This window comes from Cyrtonyx montezumae, unplaced genomic scaffold (genome assembly GCF_038088225.1).
Source record: "Cyrtonyx montezumae isolate F1298 unplaced genomic scaffold, pur_monq_1.0 scaffold_14, whole genome shotgun sequence".
Lineage (NCBI taxonomy): Eukaryota > Metazoa > Chordata > Aves > Galliformes > Odontophoridae > Cyrtonyx > Cyrtonyx montezumae.
The window spans coordinates 9,540,907-9,558,273 of NW_027071870.1; the positions used below are offsets into that span (position 1 = coordinate 9,540,907).

At 40.0% G+C, this 17,367-nt stretch overlaps 1 protein-coding gene across 1 annotated transcript in view; it reads right to left on the reverse strand.

The window, feature by feature from the left end:
* Positions 1-952: 952 nt before the first annotated feature.
* Positions 953-17,367, reverse strand: part of MKX (mohawk homeobox) — a 41,003-nt gene continuing 24,588 nt past the window's right edge. The window contains exons 5-6 of the mRNA XM_065731427.1: positions 2,345-2,378; positions 953-1,895 (exon numbers count right to left, since the gene is read on the reverse strand). Coding sequence (XP_065587499.1) covers positions 1,709-1,895; positions 2,345-2,378 — 221 coding nt within the window. The 3' untranslated portion in view covers positions 953-1,708. The remainder of the gene's footprint in view (positions 1,896-2,344; positions 2,379-17,367) is intronic.

Genomic DNA, 17,367 nt, shown 5'->3' on the forward strand with positions numbered 1-17,367 from the left:
ATGTACAAAATATTTTCATATCAAATCATTTTCATTGTACACTAAATAAACCCAACAACATGTTATGTTACATCAAGAAGTTTCCTAGGAAGTCGCACCAAGGCTGATATTTGCAATGTGTCTTGAATATTTTAGTGCAACTGGAACAGCCTATACTTGCAAGTTAGTTTAAGCATTAGCTCAGTTCTGCTTCCAATGAAGTGGGAATTTGGCCGTTAAACTCAGTGGGAGCAGGACTGAAGTCTTATCTTGTTCACTGACGGCTCATGAAAGAGGAAAGGGGAGAGGGATAAATAGTAAAAAACCTGACAGGATAACCACAGGAAGAAAAAAAAGTCCAATTCCTAGCAACAATCAGTTCTTTTCCAGTTTTCTGTAACTGATTCAGTATAAATTGTATTTGGCTTTGCCACTGTAAATTACTTTCATGTAAGTTCTGTTCAAGCTCTGTAAACCTCATTAGAGTGTTGTTATACGATTTAAGAAAAACATGTACACCCTAGAAAACCCTTAAAATAAACCAGGCTTTATGCTCGTTATTACGCTCAACAGCAGTCAAGTGTAGAGATGTGACATTTAATACATTTTAGTATCTATTTAAAACCCTCCAACATTAAATGCTCAGATTTTTCAATGTTTCAAGTCCCATTTGTATTACTATTGTGGGCTTTGATAGTTTATACTACAGCTTTTTCTCACTGAAATGTGAACTGTCCACCAACTGTCCTCATTTATGCAGTACCTACAAAATAAAAAACACTTAAAACACATTGAAATAAGAATTTCCACCATAGAAACATTTTTGAGTTCCACTGCAAATAATAAATGTCACTACAGATTCAGTATTGTACAAGAAGATACTGATCTTGTGTACTTATTTAAAAACTTCCATAAGTCACTAGCAAAGCTTTGGAACAATAGAAAATGGACTTTACAGCTAGTCTGGCTCGAACCTTCTCAACTAGAAATCTTTAATAAGCAACACACCTGGGAGCACATGTGGAAGTTCAAAATAATCTGAACAATTAACTTATTTCCTAAATTTGTGTATTCTAGAATATTGCACTTTTCAAAGGAATGATTTTGGTATTTTAATATACTGCATATACAGGTAAGAAACATGCATAACAATCTCATTGTCACTTTGACAAAACATACTGTACAATTTTTATAACACTGTTGATTAAAAAAGAGAGAAAAAATGAAGTAACAATTTTATTAAGACTTGTCAATTTGTTCAAGTCTATTATGCACAATTCTCCAGGGCCTCCAGCAGTAATGTGTTTAGACCCAGGCTGCTTAAGCCCACTTGGAATAATACACAAAGTTTAAGCATTATGGCATTGTCATTTTGAGGCATAATACTGCTGTACGATGCCCACGTTATAGCTTATTTTTTGAAAGCAAGGCACTTACTGTAATAGCAATGCAAACACCTTATGCGCACTTTGATTAACATAAAATAAGTTAATGTTTTGATAGAAACAGGTTTTTTTTATAATTTACATGCCTTTTATAGAAGCAATCGAACATTTCATTTAATACAATGAAAACGTCAGAATCTCAAGGAACACTTTTTTTTAAACTGACTCTGCTGTAACAGGGGACCTACTTTCCATGTTTGTCTCATATCTGTGAATCTGATTTTGCTGAAAACCAATCCTGTGAGGAAAATGTCCGCTTGACAAGAAAAAAGGAACTCATCTCTTTAAAACTGCTGAACTAATGGCACTTTAACAGTCTTTACTTCTGATATATGTGAAGATTTCTGGATGATGCAGCTGGTAGTTCCCTGCAGTTTGTCCTTCCCTTGGGCGAGGTTTGTTAGGGCCATGGCTGCGTTGATCTCCTTCCAGTATGTTTCATCTTTGCTGGTTCCTCTTCTGTTAGCTGCGCTAGATTCAAGCAATAGCAAAGTTACATACATAGCTTACGTAGCAGCCTACCAGCAGCTGAAGGGGGCCTACAGGAAAGCTAGGAGGGACCTTTTCATAAGGGCGTGTAGAAACAGAATAAGGGGAAATGGTTTAAAACTGGAAGAGGGTAGATTCAGACTGATATTACAAAGGAATTCTTTACTGTGATGATGGTGAAACACTGGAACAGGTTGCCCAGCAAGGCTGTGGATGCCCCAGCCCTGGAAGCACTCAAGGTCAGGCTGGATGGGGCGGTGAGCAACCTGGTATAGAGGGAGGTGTTCCTGCCTATAGCAGGGGGCTGCAACCAGATGATGTTAAGGGTCCTATCCAGCCCAAACCATTCTATGATTCTACATAGTGGCTACACGATGTCACATAAGGTGTAATAATAATCACATGGGGAAATGGCACATTCCCTTACTCACCTTTCACACTTATTTGGTCCACTCTCCAGAGTTTCTGAAACAAACAAACAAACAAACAAAAAAACGAAGTCTATTTTCTTTCAGTAGTTTTTAAGCAAGCAAATTGATGAAATAAATGAAATAGTCACATAGAAAAATAACTCCAGATTAATTCCAAAATTGATACCAAATAAAACCTTTGTTTGGAGACATATAAAGTGCCTCTCTGGAGAAATCCATTCTGAGCTTGAAGGAGGTATGACTCAAACAAAACCGCTGTGGAGAAATTTCAGCCATGGGGAGGCTCCTGTGCCACAGCTTTGGAAGAATAGGTTGTGCTGAGACAGTTTGCCGAGCCTCTCCAGCACCACACTGACAAGACCAGTGCTGAACCCTGCCCAGCACACCCTGGACTGGCCTTGTGTTTTGTCAATAGTGAGAATAATGCTGATCCTGGAGGGTCACCTACATTTTGCTGCACGATGGAGTGTGTTTTGCAGTACATAAATCCCGAGGACATAAGGAATTACAAAAACTAAAAATAAAACCCAGTTTCATTTCCCTTTAGTGAATGCCCTCTTGTATGCACTAAAAATAGGACTTTCACCCATACACAGATGATGTGTGTGTTTTAAAGGTGACCCTTGCCCAGGCTGCACCTCGGTCCCAAAGGAAAGCTGAGCGGGACACAAGGAACAATCACACGTGGCTAACAGCCTCCAGAGGTGAAATTGCATCACAGGAGTAAGCTACACTTTCCCATCAAGGATCACATTTGTTCATTCATTAAGTCCTCACATTGCAGAGAAGCCAGAAATATTTACCAGGCAGAAATCTGTATGCTTTAGCCAGTGGGCTTCCTATCCTAACACAGAAACACATTATAGGGGAATGAGAAGCTGATACCTAACTGCAGTACCTATGGAGAATGAGTCCAACAAAAGAAAGACTTTCAGCATGAGCTCTAGTGGCTGCATGACAGCAGTATCCCCTAAACCTTGTAAAGTAATGAAGCTAGGTTCCCAACTGGTGCTCCACCCTTCTGCTAGATTTCAACCAGATTATTAACTAAAAGCTAATCTTTTCTTTAAAGTGAGCTTCCATGGGAATATGTCCCAAAGCACACTGCATCCCTTGCTAGATCCATGGTTATGAGCAGCTTCACATACCACCAAAGGGTGGCCAGTTTGCTCTTGCATACAACACACCCAACACCTTGGCACAGCCACATTCCCTAGTGCTTGCAGGTGAGCAGCAAAGGCCACAGGCTCACCAGAAAAAATGCAGGCAGACCATCTGTAATTTCACTGGTCAGATGTTTGCGAAGCTATTTGATTTAATGGGACTTCATGCTTTTGCAAAACAGCTTTATAAATGTCCACAAGTGAACGAGTCCTTGGGTTTATATGTTGTTCCAAAACAGCACATCTTAAGTCAGTGTCTCTTGAGCTATCCTAGACCACTGCATGGGGGAAAGTTCAACCCAGGCAGAAAAGAGAAAACTGAGGGTAATATATATATATTTATGATTTGCAGACGTACTGAATTACACCACAAATATCCAACCTCATGATGTACTGGGCTACAAGCCGTTTTTCAGCCCTGCTTCATTTAGAGTTTGGTTTTTGTTTTTGTTTTAAATAGAGACAGTGTTAAAAAGGAGGTTTAGGACTGAATAGGTCAGTAGGTATAGAAATGGAAATGGCAAGTAATAGAGAACACTGTTGCCAGAGCAAACCTGGATATAAATACACTTCTCTCATGCATCTGTCAGTTTCTTTTGCTGTTGGAAAATATTTCCTATGAACAAAAAAATTGCTTGTACAAACTTCTGAGGAAAGTAGGTGTGAATGGTGACACACATTCCAATTCCAGCGTTTATTTGAAGGAGTATTTGCAAATATTTTTTAGTGGTGTTTAGACAGCTCTAAAAGAAAGCAACTTGCTCACAGTATGAAAAAGCAGTAGCAAAGCTTAAAAACACAACCCAGGACCAAAGAGTCACCCATTCTTTAATTCTGCTGGAGGTCTTTTTTTATTCCATTCAGATTTTATATTTTTTAAACAAATAATTTATATCAAAGAAATGTGAAACTTGGTTACAACAAAAACATCATTGATAATTTGCAAAGCTCTTGCTAATAGCTGCTGTAAAAGCATGTTAGTACAAAGAAGTCTAAAAATCCATCATTTCAATGCACAGGACACTTTTTCTTGCCAAAAATCCTTTTCTGCTATACCAAATGTATGACAGCATATCTTCTTTTGCACTGCTGTAGCATCCAAGAAGCTCACATCCATCTGTACAGCCCTTAGTGAAGGAAATGAGTATGATCACCATCTTTGGATGAGAGGAACCATCTTCAGAAAGGCAAACGACCAGTGCTGCAAGGAATGTTGGTCTACATGACCCTTTGCCTTCTGAGGGGAAAGAGCTTCACCTGTGTTCCTAGGCCTTCCTTGACATCTTGCAGGTCAAGTCAGCATGACCTAACTCATAAAGAAGGCTTAGCTTAGCCTGGCCAAACTGTAGTCTGGACATGTCCAGCTCTTTACTGACAAGAGATGGAAGGTAGAAGACAAAATTTTACTGAATTTAAAAAATAAATGTCAGCCTTTTGCAACCTGTCTGCTCTAGCCCCAGTTATTAACTTAAGCTTTTGATAATGCAACTTTTGACACTCTACATACATGCAAAACTGCTGCAGGGTATTTCAGTTGTGTAAGCAGAACGGTGTGACCGGTCCATGAACAAAAGCAAAGAACAGCATTCCCAGCATAGAAAGTGTTTGTGGAGGGTTGAAAAGATACACCATAGCTGTCCTCCCCAAGCACTGTGAAAACGTTTCATTCAGTGTACTTCCTAAACAAGCTACAGTTGTGCTCAATCACATATTGATTAAATGAGATCCAAATCTATCAGCTAATGATTGATTTGTTCTGTCTCAGAAAGCAATGTGGAGAAGGAGGTTGGTAGGCTCTCAGCAGATACAGGTTTCCTTAAACATTAGAAAAATTTTATTTTTGTTAGAAGTCCTACATTTGCTTAAAGAAATTTGTTTCTTTCTCTACAAATGGAAAGTTTAAAGCACTATGAAAACAGAAATGCAATCACATATAATTGGGCACTGTCATAAATGATCCCACTAACTGGTGCTTCATTTTGCTCCCACTGCAAGCATCCAGAGAATCAGCCCTTGCCTGGCCAGGAATGTCTCATTCTGCTCTCACCATCCGCTCAAAGAAACCAGCGAGGTAGGATATTTGTTCCCTCTTGTTTATAATAGGAAGTCACTATAAATCATTCACAAATGGAATCTTGTATACCTTTCCATTAGTATGTGTTTTCAGTATACAGTTTACCATAGCACGCAGTGCCAAGAGTGTAGTAACTGGACAATACCAGCTTTGTGATTCAGTATGTTATTTTTCAGGACTCACGTAATTATTAATAATATATGTAGCATATATATATATATATATATATATATATATATATTTCTTTTTCACCATGAAATTTCTTCATAAATATTCACTGGCTGATCCTGACAGCTCTCTTGCAAGGTAGCCTCCAGTCCCATTTTAGCAGAGATGGAAATGAGTCTCAGAAGTCCAAAGACAACATGGCTAGGCAATACTTTGACCATTTATTTCAAAAGCATTTTCAGAGCAGACTTTTCCAGGTTTTCTCCTACAGTTAAAATATTCTCTTTTGTTCTTCTGCTATCAGAAAGACGCACCCAAGGAAAATAAAACCCATTGTTCTTGAATGCAATGTATCCAGAAACGCAACAGTAAAACCACTTTCCCTCAGTGCACTGCCTCTACATTTGACTGCTGTCAAAATAACATCCAAATAATTTACAAGAAGATATATATTTAAATACGTACACAGTGCCCTTTTAAAAACCATATCCAGTATTAGAGAAGAAAGCCAGTGTACAAATACTGTAGCACACGTGTCTACTCCAATTCACCACATCCAAAAGCTTTCTGGCTACGTAGTGTTGCAGCACATTCAAGTATTTCAGAACAATTCAGACCCTCACAGTTCTTGGAGTCCAGACTCATAACTTTAATATAGTTGGATGCCATTAAGGGTGTGCTAACTAATGTTAATTTCAATTACATTTTATCCCTTTGAAATAGGAATTTTGATCTAAGAACATTGCACATGTGTGGTAATGAACTTACTTCAGCCAAAGTCCCTGCAGGGAATAGTGAAGGAAAGACTGACCACTTACATAGAACCAAGAAACATCCACATTGCTCCCACACTTGATGTTACTTCTGCACAGTACAAGCCAAACTGCAACAACTGGCACAAACCCTGCTTTGTGTTATCAGGTAACACTGACAAAGCAAAGACGGCTGGAAACCAAGAGGGGAAAGAATGTGTGAATGAGAGAATGAGACAGAGAGAAAAGGGCACTGAATATTATACAGTGGAAAAAAAACAGACATGGAAATCAAGATGCTGTAAGCTGGTTCCACATGGCTGTAATATTACTTGAAGCTACTTGAACATGTACAGATTCCTTATGAATTACACACCACCTACTCTAGCTCAAAATGAAGGAAAAAAAAAAAAGAACTGCTGGCCCCAAATGGTGAATACTATAAAATATTTGTTGGTTCAATAAAAGGTCCTGTATAACTTATCTTCATTTTAAAGCTGGCAGTGTTATTCAGCTGTTTCTCTCTCTGCCTTTCCTGAACTTTCTTTTGTTGGTTTTGGAGACTCTTGTTTAACATGTGTTGACCAGCATTTTCAAAACAAGCAAGAGGAGGAAAAAGAGGGAGGAACAGGAAATAAATGGGGCAGCTGAATGAAAAATGAAGTTTACATATGTGAGTAAATTAGTGGTGAGATGAGGTATTTCTGTAGGTCACACACAAAACACACACACACACACCATCCCTTGAGTATCTAGTATTTTCCAAACCACAATTTCAGGGCATACATGTCTTTCAGATCTGTTTTTCCAAGAATAAAATTGGGTCAACTGGAGCTAATACTCCCCTACTTTTCAACATCGATCCAGATCCTTTTCTCCAAAAAAATCCCAAAGTAAACCATGGGTCACACAGTATCACTGACATTCTCCCACCTCTGGGAGGGAAGGTAGCTTAGCACAGGCTGCTCAGCATTGTAAAGGAGGGAAAACTGACAAGGATTTATTACCATGACATGGATTTATTACCATGTCCTTTCACTGGATGAGCCCTAGGCCCAGGCTCTAGAGAAAATTCCTTTTCAGCAAAGCTTTCATTTACTTTTTGTGCCTTCTTCCAGGAGGAGGTTGTACAGCAGCCTGTAATAGTCACCCCCAGAACCCTGACATCTCACTTTTTTGGCTTCATTCAGCAAATATAATGATTGACCTCATAAGTCATTATCCTCTCAGATAAGCAAACTGCACAATGACAACAGAGGGTGGTGAGGCCGTGGCTCAGAGAAGCTATGGGTGTCATCCCTGGAGGTGCTCAAGGCCGGGTTGGATGGGGCCCAGGGCAGCCGGAGCTGCTGGATTTTCAGAGGTGTTGTAACTAGATGCTCTTTGAGGTCCCTTCCAACCCACATAATTCTATGATTATGTGAAGTTATGTTCACAGTGACTGTTACAGCAAATACTTTTCTATGCTCTCTGTGGTCTTCCAGGAACACCTCTAGCCCCGGTCTGACATCTTCTATTAAGACCCATGAGGTTGAGTCTTGCTAATGTTGGAGATCTCCCTTTGCCATCATTCCCCAGACCAAAGCTTTTCAGATAAAGCTTTCTCTGAAATTTTCTTCTTGAACCTGAACAGATGTAAGATTGAACAATGAACGACTGGTATCACTTGAATTTTTTTCCTGAGTACCTAGGAAGCTGAAGACGTTTTTTCCTGTAAGTCTGGAGATTGCTAAAGAGGGAGTAGGCATCTAGTTACATTTTAATACATGTGATTTTTATGAAATGAGTGTACATGCCCACAGAGACTGGAATAGGTGTATTTTATAAACCATAAAATAGAATTGAGTTTGCAGATCTATATTAACATTTACATTAGTAAGTGCACTGAAAGCACCACATAATAGTAGGCTTGGTCCAAATGGCCCAACAGTCTTGGGCTATGCACCTGCATGTAAGAATTTATTAGTTAGCAAAGTAGACACAAACCTGATGTAAATCACTTCATTGTTCAGGCTGTCATGAGCAGCTATATATGTCTGTGGCTAGTGACAGTGTGTTCTCTTTGCTGAGATTCAGGGCACTGTGAGAGATTTGTGTTTTCAACTAGGCTTTAGTAGAGCTTATAATGGGAGTCAGTGCCTTATAGCATTAGAGACAAATTGTTAACGAACTGAAGGTTATGCGGTATTATGTTCTTTTCAGGCTTGCTGCAAAGCTGACTCCTCATTGAGTTGGCATGTAATTAATCGTGTAATGTTGTCGAATACCCTGGTGATAGTCTTCTGTGTGCATTTCATAATGGATAAACAAACATCTGACTTCGGCTTCATTTTTTGGTGTTATTTGGAAAGGAATTTACAGCATGTGCTGTTCTGACTGTAAGGATGAAGTATTCAGCCCTTCTATTGCAAACCACTGTGGGTTGACATCAGGAAGCAGGCTAGGCAGCAGGGAAGGGAGAGGGTGAAATAAAGGAAAGAGGAGAAAGGGAAGAGAAAAGGGGGGGAAAAATAAATAAACGAATGGCTATGGGATATGTTAAAAAAAAAGGAAACAAGAAAATGGCAGATGAAAATTTATTATGAAAAAGAAGAGTAAGGAGCATGGAAGAAGAAAATGAACCAGACTATTCATTTTCTTAATTTTAATAAAAAAAAATATCCTTTTCCCACCCAGGAATCTCAGTGTTGTGCAGGCAGGCACGTTCAGGCTTTCGCTCTGGATCTGAAAGGTTTAATTGGAAGCTCTTAAAGCCTAAAATAAAGTTTTAAAAGTAAAAACCTAAAGTCAAATGCAGCCAGGGTAAGCACTATTACACTCCAGCCCGATTGTTTTTCATTAAAAATGTGGGGTGAAAGGGAGGGTTTCAAAGCCATATTTCAACCCTAGGCTGACACTACAGCAGTAAAATCTGATTTTGTTATGCTAGTTGGCTGCGGGTTTGGGAGCAGACCCTACATATGCAGTGTAAGGTTGTGATATAAATGCATGCACACTGGATATTTTCAGAAGTCTCCTGTACAATTCAGAGAAATGCGTCCTGCGGCTCTGCTCGATACCGCTCCAGGAGCCAGCTCCTCTCCTGCCCCCCGGGCTGCCAAGCAGGCTCAGACATGGCATGGGCTGCACAAAGGCAATTTAAATTACAAGGTGCTGTATTTTCAGGCAAGTGGAAGAACTTCTATGCGAATGCCAGAACTGATTTCCAGGGTGTGTTTAGCCAGCAGTACTGAGTAAAGAATGGGTAAGTCTGTAGGGAAGAGGAAATTCACTGTTTCTTTCACTTGCCTGTAAAATAGAAACAGATAAATATGATCTTTTTAAGACTAGCTACTTCCAGCTACTTCCATGCACACAACTCGAATGTCCAACCAAATATTAAAACCCAGGTACCAACGTTGTAGCTCAAATCAACTCCACTGTGTGATCACAGGTTCAGAAATTCAAGTAGTTTGTAATGAAGTACTTTAGCACATACACGTGCCCAACAGCCAAACATAAGTTAAGGACAGTTCCAGGCTGCAAAAGGGCTTCACAGTAACCCCAGACAAGTGTTGCACAGAAGATTCTACAAATCAATGGATTTCATGTGAAATTTTAAAAATATGTATTTACGTCTATAAGGAAATATTCAGACACTCAGATACATATCTGTATCTGTACCTGCTTCTACACCACATGTGAATAAAGATGAGAATTGCATGCAGTCTGCCTTCACACCAAACATACTGTGAGGCACTTGCTGTGGATCCACCTCCCAAAAGCCACAGGATGGACCAGCCTGGGGTCAGAGCCAGGGTGGGAGGTGAGACCTCTCCCCCCCAAATTCAGTGTCACTTGCTGCTGCAAACCATTACAGGAAGGAACACAAGAAGATCGTCAGATGGTTTTACAACCACTGCAAACTGGGACAACTGACAGTCCCTCAGATTGTGTTACAAGGCCATGTACTGGGCCAGAGGACCAGTTCCAATCAGTCTTTCCATATATGCTCACATACCTTGTCCAGTCTCTGGACTCTGGACCTCTGACTGGGCTTTCATCTTAGCAGTGCTAAGCACTCGCAGGTGTAAATGAGGTGAACATGAGCTATGCTTTGAGTACATGAAAAGGCATGAAATCATGAGAATCCATGATGCCTTAGGTATTCAAAATTAAGCCAATATCAGAGCTGTGCAGTGCCTCAGTTCTCATTTGTGAGATCCTACAGATGTTATGAAAACAACTTCATTCAACTTCATGAAGGACCAGATGGAATGTCTCAAAGAGCACTGAACATCATTTATTATCTTCTTTTCTTAGTAGTTCGGCTGCATTCACTTTAGGCTTTACCAGTATAGAAGGGGCAATGAACACCTGGTGAGGATGTGAGCTTGAATTTGATGCACTTTCCAAACGAGGCGACCTCATTTATATCAGAAAAGTCTATCTTTCCTCCTCTAGCTAGAGCTATGATGGACGCCCCTCTATTCTTCATCACGAGGAATTATAGGAACCTACACGGAAAGATGTAGTCATGCACACCCTGATCTTATTTAGAATAGATAGCAGAAAGTAACACTAAGTGAACTGCAGGGGGAATAGTTGCCCAGGGATTATTTTCATCTACAATTAAACACAAAAAACCATTTTGCTGTTTGAATACATTTTGTAGTTAAGTTTTTAGTTCTGCTGCCTTTGCTTTTCCCTTGTGAAGCTACTGCGGCATTCGTGCTCCTGCCCACCACAACTCATACTGTTATTATTTCCATTACAGTATTTCTTCCCAAACCTAAACATTCCCAGACACCTTCTGAACAGGCCCTCAGAGATTCTAGTAAACTGGGAAGTATCTCAAGAAGGGCTGTGTTTCCAGTTCTTCTATTCATTTGGGACAGTGCGGCAAGGCGGGCAAAAGAGGGAAGGTTCTCGGAGCAGAAGAATCGTGTGATCAGAATTATTCAGGAAGCTGTACCCATTTGCCAAGAGCTTTTGAAGAAGCAGAAACAGCTCCTTCTTCTCCAAGCATTATCTTGCATTTACAAATGGTCTGAGTCCTAGTGCAGTTTAATTACCATTACTCAGCAGGAGAATTGTACTTAGAAGAGCTGATAGACTGCCCTGGCTATCATGGAGATTGGTGCAGCACAATAAATCACCTACACTGGGCTTGAATCCTCAAGAAGCCACAAAATCTTAGCACTGCAGATGCTTGCTAATTGAAAGTTGTAAGAGCCATTCACAGAGGAGTCTTTGCGTAAGACAGATGAGGCTCCTGCACTCCAAAAGAGCATGTGTGGGAGGTCCTGAAACAGTAGTAGGCCAGCATTTAACATTGCAAAGACCTTGGATGTGAACAGCTTTGTGGAAGAAGATGGAATTGCTCTTTTGGCAAAACCTGTGAAACTGTCTGTGATAACAGGAATGCGAGCAAAGATGACTGAACAAATATTTGCACTGAATGCCTTGTCAGGACAGGGGAATTGCTACTGATACGATCTTTACTTTCAACGTTACTGCTTCTGACAGTCTTACAGACTTCACAGATGTTTATTGGCCACTAAATCATTCTTCAAGAATGTTGGCTCCATTCCCAAAACTGAAGAGTCTGAATGTGAAGGGGTTTGTTATTCAACACACACTGCTGCTTTTGGAGACAGCAGTTTTTGAGAAACCAGCTCCCAACAGCAGGGAAGCATCGTCTACTGATAATGACATAGGGCCGGGTTTAGACTTCTCAGAACTCGGGGCACAAAGCACACCATCATCAGTGCATCACCTACCCCATGTGGCACAGCACCACGTGGGGACACTGCCTGAGCTGTCAAAGCAAGGACACATCAACGGACCTATGCTGTAGCAAGGATTCCTGGGGGAGGGCAGAACTTAGCAGCCCATGCTGACCTTGCTATACTGCCTGCATTCGTGGTGTAGCAAAAACGCTGCATCATTTGGGGGCCTCTGTAAAACTCACTCCATCATGATGCAGAGATTATTGTTGTTTCATTTGTCTCCTCTAAGCAGAGGACACATCACGCAGCAGCCAGTCACAGTCATACCCTCTGCTGTTGATCCCAGGAAGAGCATTTCACATAGATGACCCTGTGGCTGAGCTGTAGAGGGCCACAAGCCATGAGATTTCAAGCCAAGCACATTTGCTTTCAGAGAGCATCTAAACTATGGGCAGCATGCCCAGACTGTTTGTCTGAGAGAAGATGCTGATCCTCTGAGATCACTGCAAACACTGCTCACCTGTAAAAGCTTTGCTGGCCAATGAAACCAGATCAGCAGAGATAACAACTGTGACAGTGGTAACATATGTCTTGTAAATAACAAGAATACAGAAAGAATCCGTGCCTTTATACAAATAAAACAGTAAATTAATGATGCATGATGTAGTATCACTACAACAGACAAATGTACTATTTGGAAAAATTAAATATATTTTTCTCAAAAAAAGGCAATAACTATCTTGAATAGTGCAGCCCATGTCATGATAGTGAATATGATCTAAGAGCATTAAGAGCCAATAGTCATCACTGAAACCTGATTTTGTTGCCAGCCTCCAGCATAAAACACAGCATTGCCAAAAGCATTCCCTCATTATGTTTTTTCCCCAACTCAAGTGAATACTGTTTGTTTAAAAATGTCATGTTACTGATGCAGAGACAGCATGCTTCAAAAATATGTACGACAGGTGCAGAAGATAGTTTCATTTTTAATACATGCTTGTTTACAATAGCTCATGCAAGTTTCCCTGGAAGTCAGGAAATCTATTAGGGAATTGTCTGTTATAACTTGCTGTAACAGAGATTTAAAAAACACATACATGTTTATGACAAAGCCTTATGGCATTTATGATTAAATCAAATGACAAGCTCTTAAAAAATGAGTGTTTTTTGACAAAATATGAGTAATCTGAAAGATCCCTAGATCAAAAATAAGTCCAAAATTTTATCAGCATGGATGAACAGTTTTCCTACCACAAAAAGAACTTCACCAGTGAGGGTCTGGAATCAGGGGGAAGTGGGCTTACATATATGCACAAGAACATGCGAAATGTCTGCATTCATAGAATACAGTTCTTCACATGGAAATCAGTATGGATATTTTGTATATATTTGTATTGATACATTGATATATTTGTAATTACAAATGAACTTTATCCCAGAGTAAGATGTACTTACACAGCTTGTTCATATGTCTTCCCTGATCTGCTCAACTGCTTCCACAAAGGTAAGCAGCATATCTCACAATCATATATTTGTATATCTTGATGCAAGCTCATCTTCCATTTAGAAGTTAAAATCCTGGATTTCCTCTTCCATAAAGAAAAGCCATACAACAGGAAGCCATGGCTATAGACACTACTAACATTCATATTTTTTTGAATAACTGATGGAAAAAAAAATGTGAGACGCTTTGATTCTCACTACACTGCCCAACTTCAGCTTTGAGCCTTTGGACAGAGGATGAAATGAGGACTCTGGGCAGCCACGCAAGTTGGGCAGCTACAACACAAAGGCTTCAAGCTCTGTGAATTTAAATGCTTCTCTAATTAACTCACAGCTATAATTAGTAGCACTCCAGTTTCCACTTTTAGAATAAGAAAAGCTTTTTCTTTCATTTTGCAAGAGTTTTTACTTCTTACTTTGCCTGGAAGCCAAAGCTTTCCTGTAGAGTGACAGTCTATACCCCAAAGTTTGCAAAAATGATGCAGATCTGCAAAGGGTCTGTAAAGCATACACAGCAAATCTCACATGTGCCTAATGCGTTTTTCTTCCCTACTTTCCTTCTGCAACACTGGGCAAACAGACTGTGTCCCCATAGCAAAAATTGTGTTTAAGGTCACAGATTCATCAGCACACAAAGTGTCCCTAAAACCTACCCAGCTGGCTGCCACCAACTATCTCAGTTGTGTTGAGAGACATTACATTTCACAATAATCATATCTGCTGAGCTTGCTAGGTCAGCAAACTGCAACCGCACCTCGAGTACTGTGTTCAGTTTTGGGCCCCTCACTACAAGAAGGACATTGAGGCCCTGGAGCGTGTTCAGAGAAGGGCAACAAAACTGGTGAGGGGCCTGGAGCACAAGTCTTATGAGGAGCGGCTGAGGGAGCTGGGATTGTTTAGTCTGGAGAAGAGGAGGCTCAGAGGAGACCTTATTGCACTCTACCACTTCCTGAAGGGGGGTTGTGGTGAGGAGGGGGTAGGCCTCTTCTCCCTGATAAGTAATGACAGGACGAGAGGGAATGGCCACAAGTTGCGCCAGGGAAGATTTAGATTAGACCTGAGGAAGCATTTCTTTTCTGAAAGAGTGGTCAGGCACTGGAATGGCCTGCCTAGAGAGGTGGTTGAGGCACCATCCCTAGCGCTGTTCAAGAAGCGTCTAGATGAGGTGCTAAAGGACTTAATTTAGTAGTTGGGTAGAGATAGTGATAGGAGGATGGTTGGACTAGATGATCTTATAGGTCCTTTCCAACCTTATGAACTTATGAACTTATGAACTTATGAACAGGAGCAAGCAAAAGAAATAGTAAAAGAACTAGACATGCTTGAGCAAAGACAGTTGTGTTTTCATGACTGAAAGCCGCCTGAGCGACCACCAATTCAAATTCAGGTGAAGACTGAGTTCTTGGAAAACACTGGACGTTTCAGGGAAAGTATGAATATGTATTAAGCAAATAATGAGTATGTGTATTGTGATTGTATATAGTCATGCACTCAGAAGCAAAGGTAGAGAACTGCTTTGGGTGTTAACCCTCATTCTCTCACACACTGCAATAAAGGATACCTGATGAAAACAATAGAAATCTGATTGTTAATAGTTCCTGGATGTTTGGCTCCTTGAAACGGTATTATCCTCTTTTCTATCATCTTTCTCTTCCTCATCATTTCCAACTGCATGCTCACTTTTCTTTAGGTACAATGATAGGGAAAGAAAAACCTGAAGCAAGAAGAGATTCTATTGCCAGTATTCCATTCAAGACAACCTGGTGGGATGGTACGTGGCGTGTGGAGATGGAGCCATACTGTAACAACACATGAAATAGGAGGCTCTGCATTTGCAGACATCAAGTTGTTATCACCATAAGTATGTGACATAAGTTTGACATTTTGATTGCTAGTCAAAATCAGAAAAAGGCAGATTGGGATATACGACTTTTGGATAACAGGCACAAGGACTTTAGGAAAATTTCCCCTACACATAAAGCTGGGCACGTGCAACCACTCCCTGAATTATGTGTAGGCTGGCTTTGACAAATCACTTCAAATGAAAAAAAAACATGCCTTCAGAAGTGCCTGAAAACAGAGCTACTGGCAATGGATAAGACTTATTCGCTGTAATTACTGAATGCAAAGTTTTGAGCAAGACTTCTTATATTTCACTTCTGTACTCAAGACTCCAAATGCTGTGGCCTCCTTAATCAAGGAAGCAAAATGCTTTCTGTTAAAATGATTGACAGTGTAAAAGCAGCAAATTAGTATATTAAAATGAAGTCTTAAATTGTACTACTCTTTGAATACTGGTTTCTTCCTTTCTTCCCTTCCTACTTTCCTTCCTTTATTCCTTTTTCCCTTCTTTCTTTCTCTGTATCTCAGAGAAAAATAGGAGTTGTGGACAAAGGTAGTAGGAGAGTACATTTTAGAAAAACAGGCAAAATCTATAAATGGAAATACTACTTTTTCAAGAATGATGAAAACAGTATATAGTTACGTAGGGGCATAAAATCTGCTGCCTAAATGTTACCGTACTTGCACAAATAATTCCCAAAAATATATGCTTTTCTGTCTGAAGAGGAAGAAGAAAATTTTCTCTGATGATACAAAGAAGCTCTGGATGCGATGACAGCTCCTTCTCTAACCATTGTTCTTGTTCTCATAGACTCGTGCAAGATGCATTACTTTACAGAACATTCCTCATTTCTACGCAGCGGAAAGGACGCCCTCCTTTGGGCAAATACACACTTTTCATTCATTTGGACAAAATAAAAAAAAATAAACAGAATGAATTCTCAATCAACACTTGTTAATTTGAAACACAAAGAATTCTCCCATATTGAAAGCAGATTGCTCTGTAAAAATGCTTGTTTTCAAGGTCATAACAGTGCTGGCAAAACTCAAAAAAGTTATAGTCCAACTTGCTTGTGTTCAGCTGTGTTTACTTAGCCTCAACTTGACAAAAGTCTGCCTCTGATTATACATAGCAGTCATCTGCCCACAGATAAATAGATATTACACAAACGTTTGGAGAGAATGACATTTGGCTACCATTATTTTTGGAATAATTTACCCTGCATCCTGAGCTTAAAACACCAAAATGATTCATAATGTTTTTTTGGAACCAAGTATTTCCATTTGACAAATAAATTGACCTCTGTGACCCTTGTGTACTTTACATTGTTCACTTCAGTGGAAAAAAAACAAAACCAGGTAATTTTTGTGAAATCTTCTGTGTATTTGGAAAAGGTAGAATTATTTATTCAGGCCTTCCTCTGCCCAAAGCCAGTGGCACATCTGTGCACAGCCCAGCCCCTGCACTGCAAACAGCTGCACAAGACATCTGACCAAAGCACCATGTGAGCAAACGCACAGCGCTGAGCTACCTGCACAGGAGGCACCTGCACTCAAAGCCCACGCACATGTAAACCTAACAGCAATGCCCGAGACACAAATGTATTTTCTATTTCAAGTGTATTTATTTCAGATGTAAACTTAGTAGCTATCTGTTTATTATTGGTAGAAGGAAGAACGAATACGTATTGCTCATGCTCTTAGACACCAAACTGAAATTCTGTCTTATCTGAGCCAGATAGATCACAGAATCATAGAAAGGTTTAGATTGAAAGGGCCCCTTAAGATACCTAGTTCCAACCCCCTGCTA